The sequence below is a fragment of the Plasmodium gallinaceum genome (genome assembly GCF_900005855.1).
Source record: "Plasmodium gallinaceum strain 8A genome assembly, contig: PGAL8A_v1_65, whole genome shotgun sequence".
NCBI classification, from domain to species: domain Eukaryota; phylum Apicomplexa; class Aconoidasida; order Haemosporida; family Plasmodiidae; genus Plasmodium; species Plasmodium gallinaceum.
In genome coordinates this window covers 662,361-689,085 of record NW_021628225.1, presented here as the reverse complement: position 1 = coordinate 689,085, position 26,725 = coordinate 662,361, and the positions used below count along the sequence as shown (strand labels likewise).

Here is a 26,725-nt window from a genome sequence, read left to right as displayed (position 1 = left end):
CATTTTATAAATATACTTTTTTTTTTTTTTTTTTTTTTATTTTGCTTTACATTTTAATATAATTTAAAAAGTATATATAAATATATTTTTGTTTATAGAAGTTTTTCCAAAAATTTAAAAATAAAAAAAAATTAATTTATAATTTATTAAACTTAATATTTTAAAAAAGAAATAATTTGTTACAACACGAAAGTATATTTTATTATATATATTTTTTATTTTAGAACAAGGTATTTAATATATATATTTAAATGGGATCAACTTCAGCAATGACACACTTTTATTTTTATTTTGTTATATTCTTTTATTTAAAATTGAAATAATAATAAAAATACAAATTCAAATATTAGTTAAAAGCAGAGCTACTTTTTTAATAGAACTTTCTTGAGAAAATAATCGCAAAAAAAAAAAAAATTTATAAAAATAAAGGTTAATTGGCATATATATTTATTTATCTAAATATACAATTTTCTCTAAGACAAAAGAAAAAAATCATTCCTTTATAAAATTTATTTGATTTATTTTTAATTGTTTTTTAAAGTATTTTTTTCCTTCATTTATTACAAAAAATTCTACCTTTTGGAAAAAAAATTCAAATTTTTATTATATAATAATGAAAAAACATTTTTTTTTTTTTTTTTTTTTTTACATTCATAATTTATGTACAATACATAAAATTTATTTAGCTTAATGAAAAAAATAAGAAAATAAGTTTTATATATAAGAAAAAAAAATATATACCTTAATATGCATTTTAAATGAAAAAAAAACGTAATTTAAAATTAATAAATTAAATTAAAAAAAAAAGAAAAAAAAAAAAAAAAAAATTAAAAATAGAAGATTTTTACTATATAATTTAATAATTCAAGTACTACATTATTCCATATACTTCTTATAATTCTTATGTAATTCCTGCAATATTTAATTTTATCATGAACACTAATAATTCTTTGTAAACTTACAAGATAATTTCTTTGAATATTTTTGGTTTTAATTTTCTACTCTCTCGATTTTTTTTTTAATTTAACATTTTTACCGAAAGTTTTTATGTTTTGCATTTTTTTTTTATTGTATTTTATTCTTTATAAATAGTTTACTGGATATTCTCCTTCATATAAAAATTTTCGTACCTCATCCTTTTTAACTACTGCATTTAATCTTTCACAAACTGTGTTCATATCAAATTCTCCATTACCTAAACAAGTGGTAGCACCTGGTGAAGGAGTAATATTAAAAATAATATTTTTTCCTGAATCTATTTTTCCTTCACCTAATAATAATTTTTTGCTTTTTTTATTTATGAGTTGTGGTCTAACTCCTCCATATCCAACACAATATGTTAAATCTTGTTTAGTTAATGTAGGAATAATTTTTCTTACATCTTTTAAAAATAAATATTTATTTAAAATAGGAATCTCAAATAAAAAATTACGAGCAACATATTTTAACATAGTCATATCTTTGAATAAATTATAGTATACATGAAACAAATTTATATCAGGATTCCATACTTTTAAAAAGTCTTTAAATGTTTTTATATTATCTCTTTCAAGTAATGGCAAAGGTAACGCTGTTGGACCGAATCTAGTCCTTCCTTTTTCTATTATATCGGGATCACCATGAACAGCAGCAAAAGGTAGAGCTGGATTTTGAATTGTATACACTTTACCATTTAAAATGTAATCAGTAAAATAAAAACTTCCTGCTACTGGCATACAGCTGTACTCTAAACCATAATTCATTTTTTGGGCTATCATTAACGAATGGCCACAAGCACATACTACAACAAAACGAGATTTTATTGTTCCTTTATTTGTATATATTTTATAAAGAGAATCATTTATTTCCTCTATATTTATTACTTCTGTTAATAAATTTATAGAAATATTCTTATCAACATTTTTAGATGATTCTATAAAACTTTGAGCTAATTTTTGATAATCACATGTTGTTAATTCAGGTGGCATATATAGAGCTGACAACTTTTCTTCTCTCAGAGTATATGCATCTTTTAATGCTACACGTGGTTCTACTTCATGTATATCTTCTATATTATATAATTTCATTGACTTAAATAACTGCCTAAAGGTTGGATATCTCTCTTCTAAAAACTGGCATTCCTTTTCTCCTACACCTAAAACCATTTTTTGTGTTACACTTGATATATCATCTCTCTTTTCTTTTGGTAATTTTGTTAAATAATTTCTTAACAGATCAGCATATCTTTTTATAAATTTTGCTTTTTCAAAAGTATAATTTGTTTCTATATCTCCACAGTGTATTGTTTGACTGTTATTTTTTCCATGAGATGCTACCAAGGCAAAATTATCTCTTCTTTCTATTAATGCCAATTTTTTTAAATTCGTAAATTTAGATAATAAAAATAATAAAGCAGTCCCTGTTACTCCTCCTCCTACTATTACCGTATCGAAAACCTCATTATTATGCAATTCTCTTTCCGTATTAATATTTATTGAAACATTCTCTTTTATCTTATTTTCAGAATTTACTGTACTACTAAACTTTCTTCTTATTCTTAAAAGTTCTATATTACCACTATTATTAACCTCTTTAAAGGGACTAGTTTTATATATATTTAAAATATTTTTAAATTTTAGCATTTTTAATTAAAATTATTATATCTTACCATGAATAAAAATTTTCATAAAATAATTAAACTAAAAAAGGAAAACAATTAAAAGAATATGATTATATATGTATATAAACAAATATTTGAAGTGGTTAAAAAATAAACAAAAATCCAAATTATCAAAAAAAAAAAAAATTTATATGTCATCCATTAAAACTTTTTAATTTTCTATAATTATTAATAGTTTATATGGTATGCAAATATTGAAAAATAATTTATTAGTTTTGCTAATAACAGCATTTTTTTTATCCATAACTATGATAATAATAAATTTAATCCATGTAATTAATATTAAAAGTACATAAATGGAATTATATAAATACCTCTAACGTGAAATGCAATAAAAAAAAATTTATAATTTCATTTTATAAATAATTTCTCATTATTAAATAATTTATTCTAATAAAAATATTATTAAACAGTTTCTAAACAATTTATAAAAAAAAAATAAAGAATAAAATTTTGCGAAAAAAAAAATATATTTTTTTAATTATACTGTGTTTTATATATTTTATTTTGCAATAATATATATAAAAAAATTAGGAATTAATTTTATTTTATTTTCTTAAATTCATCATAATTATAATTTCAAATAATTATTTATTAAAAAAGAAAAATTATTCATGATCAAATATATTTTTTTAAAATTATATTGAAATATAGTATCTCACGTATCTTTTTAATTTTTTTTTTTTTTTTTTTTATTTAAAATAACTGTAAGTTGTAATAGCCTTAACGAATTTATGCTTCATTTTATTTTATTTTTTTTTTTAAATAGATATTAAAGCATTTTTATGCACATTTTTATTTTTGAATTAAAAGAATAAAGTATAATGCATATAATATTTATGTAAAATTTAAGAAAAAAAAAGAAAAATATGAAAGTTTTAATTTATTTTTAAATAATTAGCCTTTTTTCTATAGAGAACCTTTTCATATATATATATATAATAAAATACTTTATTATTTATTAGATAAAAAAATAAAATATTTCAATTTATTTTTTAAATTTAAAAATTTTATTAACAAGGTAACGTTACTCTTATTTATATTATTTATTTATTTTTCATAAATTATTTAAATCTTGTTTTATACTTATTTTTTTTAAGTGTGTAATTAAAAAAACCTTAAATTTAGATTTAATAGAAAACAATAAAATAAATTTTAAAAAATAAAATAATATAAAATATATATATATATATATGAAAATTTGCCCATATATCTCATTATGGTTAAAAATTAAAATAATAAGTATTTTCTGTATATATTTTTTAATATTTAGGTTTTGTAATTTTTAAAAACATATAACATACATAAAATTTAATATGATAATATTTAAAAAGGAAAAATTAACGCTTTTTATAAGCATAGTAAAAATGAAAAAAAATTTGCCAAATTAATGACATAAAAAAAAAAAAAATACTGAGAATAAAAGAGTTTATCATTAATATATTTGAATAAATTATATTACTGTAAAGATATTTCAAAATAAATATATATAATTATTAATTTATATAATATATTTGATAATCATAAGAAACTATGAAATGTAAAAGAAAAAAAAAAAAAAATAAATAGAAAATAATTATTCTCAAAAGTTATATATTATACTTTAGAAAATGTAAAAACTAGAATTTATTAATAAATAAAAAGAATATCTTAGTATATACATATATTCTTAAAAAAAATGCAAAATAGAAACATATTTTTATTCTCTTTTTATTAGCATTATATATTTAAGTAATGCAATCGTCACTTAAAATATTTTACGTTTACATTCTTTTACTAATATTTTTAAGTATCAAAAATATGTAATAAAAAGATAAACATATATATATATATATATATATATATATATATATATATATATATATATATATATATATATATATATATATATTAATTACAGAAAGGAAATAATAAAAATAAAAATAATTAAAAAAAAATAATAATAAAATAAGATAAAATTACAAATATATAATGGAAAGTTTGAAAATACTTGTTTTAGGAGACCTCGGTGTAGGAAAAAGTTCCTTTTTAAAATTAATAAGTGAAAAATTTTATGAAATATATCCAATTAATTATTTTGACTATTTTATATATTCTGATGAAAAAGAAGAAAATAAACAAATTGTAAGAGCAAAAGATTTAGCAAATAATAATTGTGCACAAAAAAATGTAGAAACAATAGTAGAATCAATGTTTTTTCAAGCTAAAAAAAACTTTCTTGAATTTATTGAAAATAAAATGAATACACAAAATTTTTTTTTTGAAGAAAGACACAAATATACCTATGGCTTTGAGATTTACACATTTTTATGGAATAAAGATAATGAATATAATAATAAATTTATAAAAAACATTCCTCTCAATATGCTAAAGAATGATGAACTATTAAATAATAATAATTCATTAAATTCAGATGATAATAATGTATTACTTATTGAATTTTTTGAAATAGGAGGAGTACAGACATATTCCTATATTAGAAATATTTTTTATGAAAAACATGATGGTATACTACTAGTTTACGATTCATCTAATAATAAATCGTATCATAACTTGGTAAAGTGGCTTTATGAATTATATATTAACACCAAGCCTCCTTCTGACATTTTTTGTGTAGTAAAAAAAAAAGAAAATACCTTGTGGAACTTTTTTAAAAAAAAAAAAAAAAAAGATAATTCTAATGAAGAAAATATTAATACCATTTATACTGAAGATAATTATAATGAATTCAGAAATATAAAATATAATGATGATGATTTTTTATCTGATGAAAATTCCGATATTGAAAAGGGTTATTATAAAAATGGTGATAGAATTTTAAAAGGAGAGATACCAATAGCTTGTGTAGCCACAAAAATTGATAAGAAAAATTCTAAAGAAAAACCTGCGTTTGCTAAAACACCCAAAAAATCATGTTTTTATGACATATTTTTCTCTGATTTTTTCTCTAAAGAACCTATATATGAAAGTAAAAACAACTTAAAAATAAAAAAGGAAATTTTAAAAAAATTAGAACATCATATAAGTGAAGCAATAGAAATTAAAGCTAGTTCTATCGATTGTGTTGTTGACATTGATAATTTTTTAAATTTTTTAAAAACCGCTTATAATAAAAAGTATAAGTTTCCAAAACTTTAGTTTTAATTATAAATGTAATATATAATTTTTTTTACAATATATATATATATATATATATATATATATATATATATATTTTTTTGTAATTAATCATTTATCTTTTATATTTATTAATTTCATTTAGTTTCAAATATTTTTCTTATTTAAATAAGAAATAATTTTTTTGAATTCAAATATAAATAACATTTTTTTTTCTTTCTCTTTTTTTTTTTTTTTTTTTTTTTTTTTTTTTTTTTTTTTTTTTTTTCTGTGTGCAAATAAACAAATATGTTTTATTATATATATTTGTAGCTTTTAATACTTTATTTTATATTTTACTTTTTTTTTATTTTTTTTTTTTTATTTTGTTTTAAGTATCCCTAATTTTTAATAATAAATAATTACCTTATATTATACCTTTTTCTTTATAAGAACCATGTGTAAATAACTATTTATTTGTTACAGTTTTTAAACTAAATTAATATAATAATTTGAAGGTTTTTTTTTTGTTGTTTATATTTATTATTATAAATTATGCTGGATGAAAAATTATCTTGTTTGCTAGATGAAAGTGAAGATGAACTTAATGACACAAATGATACTACATATAAAAATGAAGAGTGTTATTTAAATGAAAAAAACATAAGGAATGATAATTGTAAAAATTCTTCAAGTTCATTATTAAACTTTAACATTCGTAATCTTGGTAATTTAGATGCTTTTTTTAAAATTTCGAATGATAATAAAAATTTAAAACAGAACGATATTAATATAAGAAATAATAACTTAAATGAAAATACTCCATTCTATAATGTAGGAAAAAAAAAAGATGAAAATAATTCAGATAATAATTTGAATACAAATGATATAAATGACAATGAAAAAAATATTTTGAATACTGAATTAAAAAAAAAACATGCACAATTAAAAGCAAATTCACTAAATAATTTTGTGAATATCAAAAATGTGAAATGTGACGAAATTAATAAATATACTAATGAATCTTACACATATCTTTCTCCAAATAAAAAAAAAATAAGTAACTTTGAAAATAAATCAAAAAATGAAAACGCCTTATCTAATACCTTAAATAATGTCCATAATGATGAAATAACGACAAGTTGTAAAATAAATGAAAATCACAATGAATCAGAATGTAAAAAAAAAGATATGCTCCTTCAGAAAGAAAAGGGTTATTTACTCAAAGAAAAGGATAATTTAGAAAAAAATAAAGAAGAAATGGTAGATAATATTATTTATGAAAGAAACAATTTTTCAGAAACCTATTTATATAAGGAAAATTTTAATATAGGTGAAATTAAGAAAAATAATGCATTAAAAGAAAAGAATTTAAGCAATAATATAAAAAAAAATGATTATAAAAATTCTGAAAATAATAATATAGATTTATCAGATCAAACTTTTACTTTAATTGATACTAACAATGAAAGCAATAATTATATAAGAAATAACGAAATATTAAAAGAAAACTCATTCAATTATTCTGATCTTAATTTAAATGAAATGTTCCTTAAAAACAGCAAATCATGTAATTCATTTAATAGTTGTGAATTTAACACAAATGAAAAAAATAAAAAGAGAGCCTCAATCTTAAATAGTAACTCAACTAAATCTAATTCTCTTATTGGACCAGCTGGATTGCAACACAAAATTAAAAAGTATGGAAATACAAAAAGTAAAGAATTAATTTATTGTTTTTCTTTTATAAAATATGGATCGTGGATCAAAGGATTACAAATATTAAATTTGCCATTAGATCCATTTCACTTAAGCATAAACAGTCATAAATATATATATGATAATCCATCTAATGGATCTTTTTTATATAAATATAATATACATACCATTCTAAATAATAAAAAATTTTTTAATTACAGAATTGAAAGGATGATGGTTATAGTAAAAAGTATCATATGTCGCAATCATGGATACTTTTTAGTTGTTATGGACCCCTCAGGCCAAATGCCAGCTTCTTTGCATAAAGAAGTAGAAAGTGAATATAAAAAAAAAATTGATATTGGATGTACCTTACTTTTGAGAGATGTAACTGTTTTTGACACTATAGATAACTTCCCTTACTTAATAGTTACATTAAGAAGTCTTGTAAGAGTTATAAAATCTGAAGAAACAGATTATGTAACTAAAGAAAAAATATTTAATGGACTAAAAATATAACATGTTTAGTTATCTCTTAATTAAAATACATAATACATAATTTATAAGCAATTCGTCTTCTAAGATTATAAAAAAAATGATATTGTCATCTAATCCTTAAAAATGAAAAATGAAACATTTATATTCTCTTCCTCCGTTTTTTTTTTTTTTTTTTTTTTTGTGAAGAATTAAATGCATATTAAAGTATCATAAGATATTTTTAGAATAAAACAAAATAAAAAAAATTATTTCTGATCTCTATTTTTAAAAAAATAAATAAAAATAAAATAGAACGTCAATTGACACTTTTTAAATACAAAGATACAAGATGTTTTTGTTCACAATTTTTTATTTCTTTATAATACAAGAAAACAAATAACATAATAAAAATTCAAATAAACTTAAAATATAATTTAATGAATTACTAAAAATTTAAAAATATTTTTTAATTAAAAAAAAAAAAAAAAAAGGAAAAAAAAAAGAAAGAAAAGCTTGAGGTATTCAATGAATTAAGAAATACTTAATAAAAATTTATGTATAAATATACATTAACTTTTTTTTTTTTTTTTTTTTTTTATTTCCAAGAATATTCTTCATTTAAATTAACATTTTGTTCTTTGCTTTTTGATTCTTTTGTATCTGATGATATTGAAAATTCATTAGAATCTAATGCCCTTACTATTCTTTTATTTTTTCTATAATATAAATAAAACGCAAAAATGCCTACTGATACAAATGCGATTAGTGCACATGCAGCCGCATACTTATATGTATGTGGAGAAGAATTATGATCATATTTATTTTTATTTTCTTCTCCTTCCTCATTATATTGATTAATATTATTCATGTCATATTTCTGCTCAGTATCTTCCTTATTCAAATGACTTGTATTTTCAATGATAGATGAATTTTCTTTTCTAGAACTACTTATTCTAGGCTCTTTAAATGATAATGAATTTGATTTTTCATCTTCAACCGATTTTGATTCATCATTACTAATATTAGCTGATTTCGCATTACTTAAATTGTCTGATTCTACATTACTTATATTGTCTGCTTCTATATTACTTATATTGTCAGCTTCTATATTACTTATATTGTCAGCTTCTATATTACTTATATTGTCTGCTTCTATATTACTTATATTGTCTGCTTCTATATTACTTATATTGTCTGATTCTACAGTGTCAGACGATTCTGGTTCTGTTGTTCTTGTTGGCTTTAATTCTTCATTATGAATTGAATTATTTTTTTTGGTATTATTTTGATAATTCTCCTTTAAAATATTTGTTTCAAATTCATCAGTATTATTTTGTCTATTATTTCTTGAACTAATTGCTTTTGGGTATTCATTATGATCTGCATAATATTTTCTATTGTAGAAATTATCATCTTTTGGCAAAATTCTTCTTCTACAATTAGTTCTATTTTTATTAAATGAACCAATACATTGTTCATCACTTGAATTATCATTATTTTTATTTTCTTCTTGTTTTGTTATGGGAATTTTAATATTCAACTTCTCTTTAATACTAGGCTCAATGAAGACATCACTTGAAGCATCATTTGTATTTTTAAATTTTTTTAAATTTTTATAATCATCTTTTTTTTTAATTTCACTATATATTGTGTCTCGCATATTTTTATCTTCTTCATTAACTAGTAGTACTTTTTTTTCTTCATTAGAATTATCTTTTAAAACCTTTTCTTCATCATTAAGATAGCTGCTGTCATTGTCATATTTATTTAATTCGTTTTCAAAATACACAGATCTTTTTTTTCTATGTAACTTTTTTTCGCTATTTGTTGGATTTTCTGCATTAGGTAAATAATCATCGTTTTTTTCTTTTTCATATTTTTCCATTTCACCATCTTTTTCACCTTCAGGAAATTTAATGTCTTTTTTATGTATTTCAAATTTATATTCAGGAATTCTGTCTTGAATTTCTTTTGCTTTTTGCATTAGTTTTCTATTTATTTTATAAATCTCCGAAACAGATATACCAGGTGGTAATGCTTCATTTTCCCACTTTACATTCTCTTCTTCTTGAGAAGAATATTCAGTAATTTTTTTATCGTTAGAATCAGCTTCATTTTTAAATATATCATCTAAAAGAATATCAAATTCTTGTTCTATCTCTTCTTCTTTTTTATCACTTTCTCCTAATTTTTCGTCTTCATATTCTACTTTTTGTATAAATTTTTTAACCTTATTTTTCGATTCCTCACCAAAATGTTTGATGTTAAATTTTCTTTTTTTTCTGAACATATTTAACAATAATTTATTTACTAATTTTTTATATTTTTTTTTTTTACACTTAGAACTAGGAACATCATTTTTAGTATTACATTCATCTATAGGATTATTAACATCTTCATTTACATATGTTTCATTCAAATTATTTAAAGATCTAAGTATCATTTTATTTTTATTTGAATTGTTATCATTTAAATCTCTAGAAGAATTTAAATCTAATTTAATTTTAAACTTTCTCCTATTTTTCCTCGATAAATCATCATTTAAATAATCTCCTTCATAAGTTTTTGTGCTTTCTCCTTCTAAAGTAAAATTATCATCTGTTGTTCCTTCAATATTATAATTTAAATCTAGCATTTTAATATTATTTTCATTTTTTTCATTTAAGCATGGTTTTTCTTTATCTTTTTGTTTATTATCACAATTTTTAGAAGTCTTTTCTTCATCTTCTTGTTTTTCATGAGAAGAGTTATACTCTATATTTGAACACATATTTTTCTGTATTTCTAATATATCATTGAGTAAATCAGAATAGTTTAATAATGAATATGAATATTTATAATTTGAATTTTCATTTGAAGAAATACTTAATTTTTTGCAATTATCTTCGTTGTTATTATCAATACAAATAGAATAAATTTCAGCATTATAAGTTTTTTTAATTTTATCAATAGTTTCTCCTACCTCACTGATTGATTTTTCTTCTATATCACCACTATTGAATATTATTAAAACCTTTTTTGCATTTGGTCTTGTAAAATTAGAATTTAAAACATTATCATGAACAAATTTTAAAGCATTATTAATATTTTTTGAGATATCACCAAAATTATATCTCATATATCCTAAAAATATAAGTAGTTCATCTCTATCTTTAGATAAGATATTAGAAAAATCAAACCAATTATATACCGTATTAGAAAATGTAGTTAATGAAATATTGACTAGTTTTTCACTTATATTTAAATGTGATATCATCTTCCTTATGGAAGGAATAGTATATTTAGTCCAAGTTTCTTGAGAGATTTTAGATGAATCATCTAATAAAATAGAAAGATCTAATTCTATATCACACTTATCTAATGAATGATCACAACTAGTATTAAAACATTCTTGAAAAATAAAATTTCTTTGCTCTAAACAACTTTTTCCTCTTCTTTTATATAATCCATCTATTGCATTTTTCTCATTTTTCAAGGATTTTCTTTTTATAAAATGAGAACCTACATTACAAGTATTAGAACATGTGGACCACTCAGACCAATCAGTACATACTGCATTTGAAGAAATATCATCATAAAATTTGTTTAAAGTATGTGTTAACATAAAATTGTGAAAATAAGAATTTTTAAATACACATTTCAATAATTCATTTGTATTTGATCCTATTTTTTGAATGTAATTACAATAATTTTTAAATTTTGCTTTAGTAATTACATTTAATATAATTTTCTTTCTATCAAATAAATAATGGACTGTATTTAAATCAGCGTCGTCACTTAAAATATCTCCATCTGTATTCATAAACATGATGACCATTTTTGTCAAGTTATCGGTTGAATTAAAAAAATGTTTTATGCCTACATAATTTAGTGCTTTTAAATGATGAGATTTTTTTTCAGAATATTCACCCTTTGTATTTAATACAACTTCTCTAAATTTTTCAAATGCATTTTCATTTTTGTTATTCGTAGTTATTTTTGTTGTAACATTAAGATGGTCATAAGTAATATAAGAAATACTAACTTTTTTCTCATTTTCAACTAATATATTTTTTCCTAATTCTATAATATTTTTAAGCAAATGAGGATTATTTTCTCCATTTTTCATAATTCCTGCATCATATAATAAAACCAAATCTAAATCTCCCCTTTTAGTTATCTTTTTAATTAGATTTTCACTTCTAACAAAAAAAATTAAAAATAAAAACAAGTAATAAAGTTTAATAAATTCCATTTTATACTAAAAACAGAAATATAAACAAATTTAAAAAAGGAAAAAAGTAAACTAAAAAAAAAAAAAAAAAAATAATAAGAAAAACTAAAAAATTAGTAGTAAATCTAAAAAATATATATTCTAAAAAATTACAAAAAACTAGTAAATAAAAAAATTAAAAATATACATATATATACAATTATATAAACTTATAAAAAATAAGAAGTTTCTAATTCATTTAGTTAAATATATGTATAAAAATTGTCTCTTTTTTTTTTTTTTTTTTAAATAATTCTTTTATACATTTAAAATAAAAAATATATATATATTTATATATATATAAAATATCAATTGTCAATACTCTATAATTAGTTAATGAAAATTTTTTTTTTTTTTATTCTCATAAAATAATAGAAAAAAACATATATATATTGATTTAATTAAAAGTCATGTTAATGTGATATAAAGATATGTATTTAAATTATAATAATATATATATATATATATGTGAGAAAAAATAAATAACAAACATTTAAAAATAAAATTAAATCTTATTAATCTATATTTTGTTCTAATTTTTCTATATTTTTCAATGGGTTCAGATAAGTATAAAAAAAAAGTACACAAATATGATATTGTATAATAAAATTATGAGAAGCACATCTCCTCACTATTTTTAATGATAATTATATGTTCGTCCAACTTAAAAAATAATTGAAAATATGAAATATATAAAAAATTTCAATATAATAAAAAATTTGATAACTTCATTGATAAAAAGATATAAATACTATTATAAAAAACAACGGAAAAGAAATATAGAAAAGCGTATTTTAATAATTATGGACAATAGGAATTAAACATCATTTAAAACAGAACTATCCTAAAAAAATAAAAACAAAAAATTTTCCTTTAACTTCATGAAAAAAAAATTAAAATCCTCGCTATCAGATTCAATTAAATATATACATTTTTTTAAATATAATTTTTAGTATTTTATGAAATGATAAAACAATTCGGAAATATATATGTTTAAAAAGTGAGAATAAAAAGTTCTTAAAAAAATTATTTAAATTATTTATTCATTTTTTTTTTTTTCCTTTAACTTTTATTTTTAGAACATATCAATTTTATTTACCACTTTTTTTAAAATTAGCTGATTATAATTAACACATCTTATTTTTTTAATACATGCAATGATTCAAATAAAAAATTGGATTTTCATGCAACAAAATACAAAAAAAAAAAAAAAAAAAAAATAGATGTGTTGGCTTTTTATTTTTATAATATATATTATCTCTAAAGACTTAATTATCTTATTATGCATGCATCTATATTTATTTTTTCAATGTCACAATTAAAAGATTCTTTTTTCATTTTTTTATATTATATTTCCATATTTTTAAGTTTTATTTAAATTTTAAGACATATTTTATATTATTCTAAAATAATATTTTTAAAATAAAAAAAAAAATAAATGTATAAAATTAATTTAAAGAAACTTTCAACCATTTCAATTAAAGAAAAAAAATTTTGTGTTCCTTATTTCCCTTTCTTTTCAAAATTAAAAAAAAAAAAAAGAACGTCATTAAGACGTTATGTCTTAAATTATAAAACTTCATGTTTTAATTTTATTTTTTATTTTTTTTTTTTTTTAAATATGAATAAATAAAAAAAAAAAAGAATATATAAAAAATATGTTTTTTTTCTTTAATCGTGAAAATAAAGAAAATAAATTATGAATGAAACACTTTTGAATTTATCTTAAAATAATAAGATAATATAGTTTTCTAATTTTCTAACTATATAAACATTATTAAAAAATGCTTTTACTTGTATATTAAAGATATAAAAAAAAAAAAAAAAAAAAAGTTTGTAGTTTATATGATAAAAATGATGGATGAAAATATAAATGAATTAAATAAAAGAATAATAAAAAAAATTATGATTATTAATTTTGATGATATTAATGGGTATTCATTGAAAAATATTTATCCTAATTTTAATAACTTGAATTATTTTTTTTCTTTCAAATGTTTAAAAAATAATGATATCACTAAAGAAATTGAGTTGAATAAAATGAAAAACAAAAGAAAAGAAAAGAAATGTAAGAAATATTTTAGTTCTTCATGTTCTTATAATATATACGAAAAAAAAAAGGAAAAACTAGAAAATATGATAAATAATAGTAATTATGATTCTTACAATGAACAAAAATCAGTTAGTAATTGTGAATTATTAAATGATTCAAATAATTTAAATATATACTATAATTCTACAAGTTCAAAAAATCTATGCAACACAAATAATTTAAAAAATTCAAATATCATCATAAGTAGTTTTAATTCAAATTATTCAAGTAATTCTAAAGCTTCTAGTAATTCAAAAAAAGTTTACAAAAAATATTATAACAAAAATTTCAATTCTTATAAAAAAAAATTAACAAGTAAGGATTTAGTAGATCATTTTTCGAAGAAATTTATTAACAAAAATTCAAGCGAAAAAAATTTAGAGAAGAATGAAAATAATACTACAATCATCAAAATTTCCAATGCATGTGTTAATTTAAAAAAAACAATTAATAATAAAAAAGAACATCCATATTATAGTTCAAATTTAAGTGAAAATGAATATAATACAACAAAAAGTTCCTTATATCTTTCAGAAAAATCAAAATATGCTACTTCTATCAAAGGTGATTCTGATAACTTTTCAAGTGGGAACTCTTATTTTAATAACACAAGAAAATTTTATAAAAAATTAAAAAAATTAGATAAATCACCAAGAATGAAAAATTTCAAAGATGAGAATTCTACATTTTTAAATAGTTTAACTAACTATAATAAAAATTTTGAACTTTTAAAAATTCAAAAAGACATTATTAATCTCAATGAATATTCAGAGTATGAAATGAAAATAATTATGATGTATTCTATTCCATATATAAAAAAGAAAAAATTAAATAAATTTAATGGTATAAAAAAAAAAAAAAAAAAAAAAAAAAATTCATAATTAATTTTAGAAAAAAAAAATAAATCTTATTTCAATATATTAACTATTTTTTTTTTTTTTTTTTAAAGATAAAGAATGTATATTGTCATTCCGATTAAGAAGACAATTTAATAAACTTTCTAAGTTTAATAATGTAAATAAATATTACTATGAATTTTTTCATGTTTTTAATAGGTTCTTTAATAAAATAAACATGAAAAATAAAATCATTTATAAATTTTTCTTTTTTCACTTAATTATAGTAAATTTGTTTATATATATATATTTATTATATCAGGAAATATACTGATAAAAATACAGGAGAATTAAAAAATGAAAGTATAATTATAACAACTGAGTTATTAAATATTGATTTTTTTATAAAAGTTATAAAATTTTTTAGTATTGCTTACTTTGATATTGGATTTCATATATTAATAAGTTTTTATGAAAATTTGAATAAATATGAAATTACAAAAGAAAAGTTAGAAATAAAATTAAATTATAAAAATCATAATTTTTATGAGAACATTGAAATTAATTCTATTAATTCTAATTATAAGAATATTATAAATTCAAAAAATAAGAAGAAATTTCAAGAAAATATTTTTGAACTTCAATCTTTGAATAATAACAAAAATGATACATCTATTAACATAATAAGAACAAATAAAAGATTTAATATAGAAAATTTTAATGATCATAATTTTAATCCATTTAAAGTAATTAATACATATATATATATATATATATATATATGAGTTTATATTTTCTATTAATTATTATTATTATTTTTTTTTTTTTTTTTTTTTTTTATAGAATGCCAATATTTATAAAAATTTCTTTTATTTTAAAGAGTATTTATTAATTTTTTTTGAAATGATCTTACTTGGATATCCTATTTGTGTATTATCTAAGAATGTTCAAAGTTAAAATATTTAATTAGCATTATAATAAAAAAATGATGACATGTTTTTTTATTAGACACTTTTTATTTTAGTCTCATAATCTATTTAAATTTTTTCCTATAGAGTTGGCAATTTTATTATATCTCTAATTTCCTTAATATCTCCAATAAATTATTATGGTGATTATAGGTTTAATTAAAATAAATATTTTTTTTTTTTTTTTATACATATTTATAATATACATATTATTTATATATTTTTCTTTTTATTTTTATTTTATTAGACCTTATATTAGTATACATGAAAAAGATTTTATATATTTCTATAGATTAAATAAAAAGAAAAATAAAAAAGTAAAAAACATAATTTTAGGTTTATATCCATCTTCTTTAGTTTATAAAATGGTATTATTTAAAATTAAAATATAAAAAATATATATATATATATATATATATATATATATATATATATATATATATATATATATATATTTTTAATTATCCATATATAATTGTTCTAATAAAATATTCCTCTTTTTGTTTTTATATCAAAAAGAAAAATATGAATATTATTGGAATAAAGTTAAAGAAAAAGGAAATACCTAAAAATATAATGAAAAAATGTAAAATTATAAGAGAAAGAAAAAAAAAATTTTCTTTTATATATTTATCTAATAGTCCTATACTAAATTTAATAGATGTGAAGGATATTTTTCCTCATTGTAAGGAATATGAATATTTTAAGGAGATAAAAAAAAATGAAAAAAAAAAAGTTTTTAATAACCAAAAAAATACAAATAAAATAAAATCATTTAACAAAATAATGGGAAATGAATTAAGTGATTATAGTTTAGAAAACTCCATCAAGTCAGCTTCTTACTTACCATTTAACAAAACATTAAGTTTAGATGAAGATTTATTTTCTTCAAATGATAATGTAGAAAAAAATGAAGAAAAAAGATACTATGAAAATGAAAACTTTTCCATTTCATCTTATTTACCAAATCTTAGTAATTCATTAAAGGAATATCATAACATAAACAATTACTTAAATGATTTAGAAAATGTAGGAAATGCAAAAATTAAATTATACTTAAATGAAATTATGAACGAAATATTAAAACCAATTATTCTATCAATTAAAAACAGTAACAAGCTTAGAAATATTGAATTTTGCAATTTTCAAAAAAATATCTCTTATAGTTCTTTTAATAATTTTTCTCTTATTTATGAAAAGTAATATTGCAAAAAATGTATATATAATAAAATATATATGTATGAATATTATATGAAATATATATTTTTATAAATTATTAATTTTGTTACTTTTATTATTATTTTCTTTTTTTTTTTTAGAGATATAGATAAATTTTACAAAAAATTTCTTAAAAATAATAATTTTTTATATTGGATAAAAAATTATTTTCCCTTTTTAAATGTCTAATAATTAATGGAAAAAAAAAAAAAAAAAAAAAAAAAAAAAAAAGTCTAAAAAACTATTTAAAGCATAAATCGTCTTAATATATTTTTGAATATTATAAAATTGTGAAAAATTAAAGTTTCATGACTTATTAAATATGTTGTATATTTATATATATATTTTTTAATTTTTTAGCAAAGTAACAATTATAGCATCTTTAATAATCTTGTTTTTTTTTATATTAATATTTTTATAATTATCATAAAAAAAGTCATGAATTTTTTTTTTTTTTTTTAAACAATTTCCATAAAATATAGCAAATTCAGAAATATCAAAAATATTTTCATGATTTAATATTATTTCTTTTTGATTTAAAAATTTTAAAAACTTGTCATTTTTTAAAAAGTGAAGATTAAAGAAGGATCGTAAATTTATTAAACAAAATGAAACTTTTCTGTAATCAATGAAGAATATTATTTTAGTTTTATTATTTTTATTTTTAATAAATATATCAAACGTTTTAATAACTTCATTATAATTTAAATTAAAAATAATAATTTCGTTTTTGTTCATAATACATATATCTACTGGTACTCCTAAAAAATTTTCTAAAATATTCAAATTATTTTTATAATTATAAAGATAGTTATTTAACAAAGAGTTAATAAAAATAAAATGTTCACATACTTTTTCTTTATTAGATATAAAGAAATTACCAAACATATTAATATCTTTCATTAATAAAAATGTTTTCATTAATATTAAAAAGATAATATTAGACATCTTAAAGACATTTAAATAACATAGTATAGTAAGATGAAAATATAAATATACATATTGTAAATGTAGAATTGTTTTTTTTTGAGATTTCTTATTTTCTTTATCAATCATACTGTAATTAAATTCTGTTTTTTTCTTGTATAAATATTTCATAATACCATTAAAAATTAAAGTATATTCTTTTTTATTTATTAATGTGTATATTTTTTCAATAAAAAAACGTTTCAGAATTTTACTTTTTTTTATTTTCCTAATATTTTCCAAATTAAAAAATTCTATATTTTTTATTTTTTTTAATTCTATATCAATAAAGTTTTTGCTAACATTAATATCCTTTTTATTTATTTTATATACTTGTTTTTTTGTATATTTTTTAATTAAATAATAATATATATATAAAGGGTTAAAATAAAAAAATAAATACTTTACATAATTTTTAATATATTTTGTACCTTTTGAAAAATAAAAAAAGTTATTTAAGCACATGTTAGATTTATAATAGATAAAAAGTATTTTTTTAGATAAATTGTAACTTTCCTTTTTTTTTTTGAGTAAATTTTTCTTACTATTTTTCAATATTTTAAAAAATTTTTTCTTAAAATATTTTGATTTCATAATGTACTCAAATAAAATAATAATTTCTTTATGTAATTTAAATTTATTTAAATAATAAAAAATAAAAGATATTTGTTTTAAGTTTAGCACTAAAATTCTTTTTTTAAAAATTTTTAACTCACTTACATTTTTCTTATCATCAATTAAGTTATTAATTAAAATTTTTAAATTATCTCTATTACAACAGTTAATTATTTGTTTATAAATTGTGTAAATTCTATTATATTCTAATATTATCTTTTCATATAAAAAAAATTTTTTTTCTTTTTGTTCATTATCTCTATTTTTAAATCTTTCTAATAACTGGTTAATTACACTACTTCTCATATTTTTTAGGATATTTAAATTTTTTTTTATGATATTCAAAGCAATTTTGTTACAATTATATGTATCAAATGCAGATACTAACATAAATAAAAAACATATATTTATTTTACGTAAGGATAATATATGTTTTTTATTAATTATCAACTGCAATAATATTTCATTATTCTTAAATGATTTATCCATTATATCAGTGATATAATTATCTATAAAAAAATATAATTCGTCAAAAGTGTTATTATAAATAAGGATTATCTCATTATTTTTATTAAAACAATTTCTTCTTAATATTTCCTTATAAACTTTAATGATGTATGCAAATAGCTTTTTTTTTTTCATATAAACTTTTTTTTTGTTTAAAAATCTTTTTAAAAAAACATTTCTGTTATTATCACTTAATTTGTTATTTAATGAATCATTTTTTTTTATATTTATAAAGATATTATTTTTTGTTTTTTTTTCTTTTTTCATTAATAATTTTTCTTTACCTGATATCTTTTTTTTTTCACAAATTTTATTTATATCATTTTCAAAAGTGATATTATTACTCTTTTTCTCACTTTTTTCTAATAAATTATTTTTAAAGTAATTAATAGATTTCTTATTTATAAAATCAACACTACTTAAATTTAAATCAAGTAAGAAAACATATTGTAAAAATAGTAAAACAGAGTATAATTTATATGTATCTTCTTCTCTATATAATTTATTAAACATAAAATATTTCAAATAGAATATTATTTTTTCATTTAATTCTTTTGGATATTTAAAAAAATAATTGCTATTACTAAACAGATCTTCATTGTATATTTTAATATGATTAATAAAATAACTTTCATTCGTAGATCTATATGTATCATTTTCTACATGATACTTTTTTTTTAAATAAAAAAATTTCATTGAATAGGATAATGTTATAAAAAAATAATACCATTTATAATCATAAAGAATATTATTGTCTAAATAATATGTATAAAACTGTTTAAGAAATTCTTTTATGAAATAATAATTCCTTTTTTTAAAAAAGGCATTTAAAATATTTATATATACTAAAAAATTGCTATTCAATTTACTATATCCCTTTTTCTTTTTATTGATATTGTAATTTTTACTGTTAATATTATTGTTAAAAAAACATTTGTCGCTTAAATAAATATTATCTGTCATAAAGTTTTCAATAAAATTAGATGTGTTAATAGATAAAAAATTTAATTTGAATTTTTCTTTTTTATTACTTAATGAAACACCATATAAAGTATCGTGTGTTAATTGAGGACATATTAAATATTTATTCAAGACATTATTTTCATTTAATTTATTAATAAAATTTATTATAAATATATTATTCTTATTGAGAATTTTATAAACGTAGTTTTTGAAAAAAAGTAATAATAATCTATATTGTGAATGGAGATAGAAATGATTTAAAATGATTAATCGGTCAAATATATCATAGTAATTGATATTTCTTTTAATTTTTTTATATACTTTGTTTATGTTTTTTCTATTTTTTAAACCAACAAATATTATGTTTTGTTTCTTTCTTATTTTTAAATATATATCTATTATTTTGTTATCACATATATTATCTTTTTTTTTTTTTTTTTTAACATTTTTTTTTAAAATTCTTGCGTGATTTAGAATAAATTTATAATTATTACTATCAATTAAATTTAATAATTTTTCATCGCTTTTATTGTAATTAATAACTAAATATTTCAAAATGATATGATATACAATATTTTCTTTTATATAAAAATCATTTAAGCTAAAATTTTCTAACAAAATTTTTAAATATCTTTTTGATATACTAGGTAAATAATGCAAACACAAAAAAGTATTCAACTCATTTCTATTTTTATAAAAAAGACCCTTACTCAATTTAAAATTTATTTTATTATTTAGATTGAAATTAATAAAGGATATTTTTTTTTCCTTCATTAATTTTTCTTGGAATTTTTCATTTATTTTTAATCCTATTATGGGTGATTGTATTGAGCTTATAAATGTTGAATCTTTACATTTTTTATATTTTATAATTTTCACTCGTTTCTTATATTTATTTATAGCATAATTTATATATAATTGTGTTCCTTTATATGATTTTTTGTAATTTTTATAACATAAATAGTATTTAATTACATTATATATAATTACTACGTAAAAAAAATAAAAATACATATCTATATATGTAACAATTCATTCCTCTTTTTGTTTCTTTCCTATTTTTATATATTTTTTAATGTTATTTTTTTCTTTTTTTACACCATAAAAGTACAAATTTTCTTTTCTATTATACACAATTATTTCAGCTTCCTGTTTTTTTTTTTTTTTTTTTTATATATTAATTTATATAAATATTTTGCTAATACATCTTCATTTTATTTATTTATTCACTCATATTATTTTGTTTTAATTTTTACTTTATATTCATTTATTTCCTTGCATTCGTATATTTGTTTATTTTATTTTATTTTATTTTATTTTATTTCATTTTATTTTATTTTTATTTTTATTTTTATTTTATTTTATTTTATTTTTTTTTTTTTTTTTAAATTCATCCAATCTTTAATGGATAAAAAAAAAAAAAAAAAAAAATAATAAAATTGTACCTTTATATTAAAAGAAATATATAAACCTTCTTAAAAAATAAAACATAATTCTTTTTAAGATATATATATATTTTTTTAATATTTTATTTTTTAATATTTTACATGGAATTTTTAATAGTACATTTAAACGTAAAGCAATATTTTATTTTCCGTTTTTATTAAAGTTCATACATTTTCTACATTTATATTAAATATAATATATATTTTGTGTTTAATTTTAAAAATTTAATTTAATTATATCCAAAAAAAATTTTTTTTTCAAATCACTTAGAAAATGTAAAAAAGAAATAAACTTATCTATATTCATAAAAATTCTATTTTTTTTTTATAGAAATTTCACTACCATAAATATTATATCATACTTTAAGCAACATATTTGTTTATATTTTTTTTTACTATGTATACAAAATATTTTAGTAAGTTCTATGCAACTAAAAATGCTATAATTTAAGTCATAAAAAAAAAAAAAAAAAAAAAAAAAAAATTAGTAGAAAATATATATTAATATAATTTTTTATTGAGTATTACTCTTATTATTTATTTGCTAATGTATTTATATATGTATAATTTATTATATTTATTATAAAATATTATTTTTTTTTAAAAATAAGATGGAAGAAGCTTATGCTGGATCTTGTGTTCAGAGTCTCTTTGAACCAAAAGTAGATTTTTCTATTTGTACAAATAAATCTATTAAATTGTTTTTAAAAGATTTAAATAGTTTGAATTGCTCTAAAAATGCAATAGATAACTCTAATGAAAACAAATTAAATGATATTAATAAAAGTGAATTAAATAACAATCATAATAAAAATGATAATAAAAATGAAAAAGACGTAGAAAATAATAGCTTATCAAAAGATGAAGATAAAAACTTATTAAATTTTGAAAATAAAGATTCACTGAATAGCAATAATGAAAAAGGAACAAATAATGATAATTATAAATATGCAACAGAAGAAAATATCAAAAAAATGTTAGATGAAAATTTATCTCTTTTAAATGGTTATTCTTACTTTAACAGAATAGGACATAATATAAATTTATTACACACAGAATTATCATCAGTAAAAAAAGACTTTCTTTTTTTAAGTAAACAAACAAGACTTAAAGTAAAAAAATTAAAAAATATTAAAAAAAAAAATATAATATATAAAGGTTTGCTTGAAGAGGTAAAAGAAGAAAGAAAAAGAAAAGAAATGTATGAAAAATTAAGTATAGAAATTCAAAAGTTGGATGATGTAAGAAAAATTCAAAAAAAACAAAAGGCAGAAAAATGTTCAATTGAAAATTTTGAAAAAAAAATTAAAAATATAGAAAACACAATTATTTCTAATAATAATAATGTTCTTAAAACTATTGAACAAATTAATGAAATTATATCAACAAATTTACAAACAGACATTAAATAATTTTACCAAAAAAAAAGGAAAAAAAAATTAATATGGAATATAAAATTTTTACTATTTTGACTTTAACAAAAAATGTAATAAGTAAAAAAAATACCATAAGATATTAATATCAATTCAATTCAATTTTTTTCTTTTTTTTTTTTTTTTTTTTGTCCACTTTTATTCAACTATGCTCTTATGAAGATCTTTGTATAACTCTAATTCTTTTTTTTTTTCATCTAAAACACTACATAATAAAAAGTATATAATGTAATTTTAAATATATATATAGGAAATATTAATTGTTAAACTTTCATATAAAATATATAGATAAGAATTATTAAAATTACATTGTAATATATGTTTTGCTATAGTTCTTTAATTCCATCAGAATTGCACACTCCTAATAAGAAAAATACACGAAAAAATAAACAAATAATATAAAAATATATAAATTTAAAGAATTTTCTTTTTTACAGTGATGTATAAATATTTGGAATAATTTATTACTATGCTAAATAAATTATTATATATTATAATATAAAATTACTTATAAAAAGAGAAACATAATATAAAATATTAAAAAATATTAAAATAGATAAATAAAAATATATTTTTTACTTTTTGAAGTATTGATAATTTTTCTTTAAAAATTTTTTCATTTTCCATTTTGATTTTATTAAGTTCATTTTCTTTCTCTTCTTTTGATGCCAACACTTCTTTAAGCATTTCATTTGCTTCGTTCTAATAAAAAATAAAAATACGAATAATATAACTATGTTTCTTTAATTATTATTTTACAATCATAATAATTATAATATATATATATATATATATATGAAAAAATTATTATTAAAAAAAAACAAAAAAAAATGTGTAAATAAATGAATAAGTTATTATAATGTAGTAATATAAAAAAAGTAATGCTTGTAAGTGTATTAAATTATTGTTTTACTTTTTTCTCCTTTGCTTCTTCTAACATTTTCTATAAATAAAAAATAAAAAATTTATAATCGGATATTTATTATAGTCTCATAATAACATATGTTATATACATACATAACACACGATAAATAAAATAAAATAAAATAATATATATTAAAACTAGTATGTACAAATACATATAAATTTAAATATATAATTTATATCATATTGAAAATATAAAATGATAATAATAATAATAATAAGTGAATATATAAAAAAAAAAAATATCTCAAATAAATATATTAAATCTATAATGCATATATATTTTAAAGAAGCTTTATTTTTTATTTTTATTTTTTTTTTTGTGTTAATTATATTACTTGGTTTTGAGATACAATTTGATTATACTTATTTGTTGATGTATTTAAAAAGTTATTAGTATCTTCATTTAATTTTTTCACTAAATTTTCTTCTTCCAGGATGCATTCTTTTAAATATTTTATTTCTCCTTCGACAATTTTAGTTTGTTTCTCATGTTCTTCAATTAAATTTAAGGAATTTTTTAATTCTTGCTCATCTTGTTCAATAAATGTTTTTATATCATTTTTCCTATCTTTCCAGTTCATATTTAACATATTATCTACTGTAAAGGAATCAATATTTATGTTAATATTATTTATTTTATTCCATTCAGAAATAGAAATATTTTTATATAAATTTATATTTTCTTTTATTTCTATTAATTTTTCGTTAATATTTTTTGCTAATTTTTTTAAATCATTATTTCTATTATTTAATTTTTCACTTAAATTAGGATACTCATTATTTAAGTTTTTTATTTCATTTTTTATATTTTCTATTTTTTCTTTATTTTTATCTATATTTTCATTCATTTGTAAAAATTGAGCTTTATTTAATGTTTGTTTTTGTAATATTTCTTTAACTTTATTTATTTCTTCTATAATTTTTTCTGTTTTTTCTTTTTCTTCTTTATATGATTTTTTACATATTTCAATTTCTTTTTCTAATTTTTTAGTTTCTTCTAAACTATTAGTATATAGTAGCTTTATTTTCTTATTTTCTTCACATAAAACTTTATTTCTTTTAATTAATTCTTCGTTTTCCTTCATATGATTTTTTATTTCTTCAATTTTTTTTTTCTTTTCTGAAATATCTTCATTTTTTTTATTTATATTATTTTCCAACCTATTTATTTCTTTGTCTAATTTGGCATTCATTATGTCATTCAAATTTCTTTCTTCTCTATTGATATATGATTTATAACTGTGTAAAATAAATTCATCCATTTTTATTTCATTATCATCATTCAAATCATCAGAAAAATTCATTTCTTTTTCTTCATTTATATCATTAAAGCATTCTGCTTCAAAAATTAGTAATTGGCATAACCAGGCTAAAGCAGATAAATGAGTGTTGTATTGTAGACCAGTAGTTGGAGCTACTAAAGTTGACTTGGATATAGTATATGGATAGCCGATATCTTTGTAAAAACTTAACACTACTTCGCCATAATTATCTTTATTCACTTCAATTAAAGGATCAACGTGTTTAAATATAAAATTCCATATATTTATTAAATCAGTCATACTTGGATTTTTAAATAAATTTGGAGATATACTTCCACTATAATTCTTCCATCCCAAATATCGAATTAATGTTTTCACATTTTCTTTTTTATCGCTTTTATCTGCTTTTTTTATATATACAGATGCATTAGATTTATAAAATGATAAAGCATTTAACGATGTCCTTGATTTTGATTTTTTTTCAGTAGAAATATACACACTGTTATTTAAACTACTATTATTATTAAACACAGAAAGTGTTGGATTAAACTTATACACAGAATGATTATTCATTCTGCAAAAAAGTAATTTAAAAAGAAGAAAAAAAAAGAAAAAAAATTTTTAACTCTTTATTCGGATTAATAAATTTTACTTATTTTTTATTAAAAAGGAAAAAAAGTAATAATATTTAAAAAGAAAAATTAAAAATAAAAATTGAAATATGTATATTACAAAAAATATGTTTCCTAATTTAATTTTAAAAATGTTGTATTCATTATGTATTTTGTTTTTTATATTAATTAAAAAATATAAAATATATTTATGTAGCCAATATATAAAAAAAAAAAAAAAAAAAAAAAGTTAAATCTGAACAGTTCATTTTTTTTTTTTCTTTTTTATTAAATGTGCATAATATATTTTAAGATTAAAAATTATTTTTTTTAATATGTAAATTTATTAAATACTTTTAAATTTTTTATGACATTTTAGAAAATAAAAAAATAGAAATTATTATTAGGAATAATGCATATTTATTATAATGTTTATTTTACACTCCACAGGAATACCTTGTATAAAATTTTTTTTACAGTGCATTTTGTTATGTAAATTATAAAAGAAAAAATAACAATATAAATGATTTATTTTTAATGATTATTTGAAATTATTTTTTCTTATGTTTTTCATCATAAATATTTTATTTTGTTCACTTATATTATTTCAATAGAATCTTTTTACTTTCATTAATGTATAGATAAAATAATGTAATATTTTTTTTTTTTTTTTTTTTTTTTTTTTTAAAAAAAAAAAAAA

The 26,725-nt window shown here is 17.4% G+C and overlaps 8 protein-coding genes across 8 annotated transcripts; 4 read left to right on the top strand and 4 right to left on the bottom strand.

The window, feature by feature from the left end:
• Nucleotides 1-1,082: 1,082 nt before the first annotated feature.
• Nucleotides 1,083-2,621, bottom strand: PGAL8A_00145600 (malate:quinone oxidoreductase, putative; the record flags this gene model as incomplete). The annotated part of the gene is made up of 1 exon (XM_028674996.1): nucleotides 1,083-2,621. One exon carries the CDS (start codon nucleotides 2,619-2,621, stop codon nucleotides 1,083-1,085), a length of 1,539 nt encoding a protein of 512 aa, XP_028526572.1.
• A 2,009-nt stretch (nucleotides 2,622-4,630) lies between these two features.
• Nucleotides 4,631-5,797, top strand: PGAL8A_00145500 (ras GTPAse, putative; the record flags this gene model as incomplete). The annotated part of the gene is made up of 1 exon (XM_028674995.1): nucleotides 4,631-5,797. The coding sequence occupies one exon, from the start codon at nucleotides 4,631-4,633 to the stop codon at nucleotides 5,795-5,797; it is 1,167 nt and encodes a 388-aa protein (XP_028526571.1).
• Nucleotides 5,798-6,310: 513 nt separating this feature from the next.
• PGAL8A_00145400 (conserved Plasmodium protein, unknown function) lies at nucleotides 6,311-7,972 on the top strand (the record flags this gene model as incomplete). The annotated part of the gene is made up of 1 exon (XM_028674994.1): nucleotides 6,311-7,972. One exon carries the CDS (start codon nucleotides 6,311-6,313, stop codon nucleotides 7,970-7,972), a length of 1,662 nt encoding a protein of 553 aa, XP_028526570.1.
• A 553-nt stretch (nucleotides 7,973-8,525) lies between these two features.
• Nucleotides 8,526-12,164, bottom strand: PGAL8A_00145300 (TRAP-like protein, putative; the record flags this gene model as incomplete). The annotated part of the gene is made up of 1 exon (XM_028674993.1): nucleotides 8,526-12,164. The coding sequence occupies one exon, from the start codon at nucleotides 12,162-12,164 to the stop codon at nucleotides 8,526-8,528; it is 3,639 nt and encodes a 1,212-aa protein (XP_028526569.1).
• A 1,875-nt stretch (nucleotides 12,165-14,039) lies between these two features.
• PGAL8A_00145200 (hypothetical protein) lies at nucleotides 14,040-16,067 on the top strand (the record flags this gene model as incomplete). The annotated part of the gene is made up of 3 exons (XM_028674992.1): nucleotides 14,040-15,117; nucleotides 15,456-15,856; nucleotides 15,954-16,067. The coding sequence occupies 3 exons, from the start codon at nucleotides 14,040-14,042 to the stop codon at nucleotides 16,065-16,067; spliced, it is 1,593 nt and encodes a 530-aa protein (XP_028526568.1).
• A 1,577-nt stretch (nucleotides 16,068-17,644) lies between these two features.
• PGAL8A_00145100 (conserved Plasmodium protein, unknown function) lies at nucleotides 17,645-21,361 on the bottom strand (the record flags this gene model as incomplete). Its single annotated transcript, XM_028674991.1, has 1 exon — nucleotides 17,645-21,361. One exon carries the CDS (start codon nucleotides 21,359-21,361, stop codon nucleotides 17,645-17,647), a length of 3,717 nt encoding a protein of 1,238 aa, XP_028526567.1.
• Nucleotides 21,362-22,403: 1,042 nt separating this feature from the next.
• Nucleotides 22,404-23,204, top strand: PGAL8A_00145000 (conserved Plasmodium protein, unknown function; the record flags this gene model as incomplete). Its single annotated transcript, XM_028674990.1, has 1 exon — nucleotides 22,404-23,204. The coding sequence occupies one exon, from the start codon at nucleotides 22,404-22,406 to the stop codon at nucleotides 23,202-23,204; it is 801 nt and encodes a 266-aa protein (XP_028526566.1).
• Nucleotides 23,205-23,363: 159 nt separating this feature from the next.
• NDC80 (kinetochore protein NDC80, putative) lies at nucleotides 23,364-25,987 on the bottom strand (the record flags this gene model as incomplete). The annotated part of the gene is made up of 5 exons (XM_028674988.1): nucleotides 23,364-23,430; nucleotides 23,534-23,586; nucleotides 23,805-23,927; nucleotides 24,139-24,168; nucleotides 24,488-25,987. 5 exons carry the CDS (start codon nucleotides 25,985-25,987, stop codon nucleotides 23,364-23,366), a joined length of 1,773 nt encoding a protein of 590 aa, XP_028526565.1.
• Between the last annotated feature and the right edge of the window lie 738 nt (nucleotides 25,988-26,725).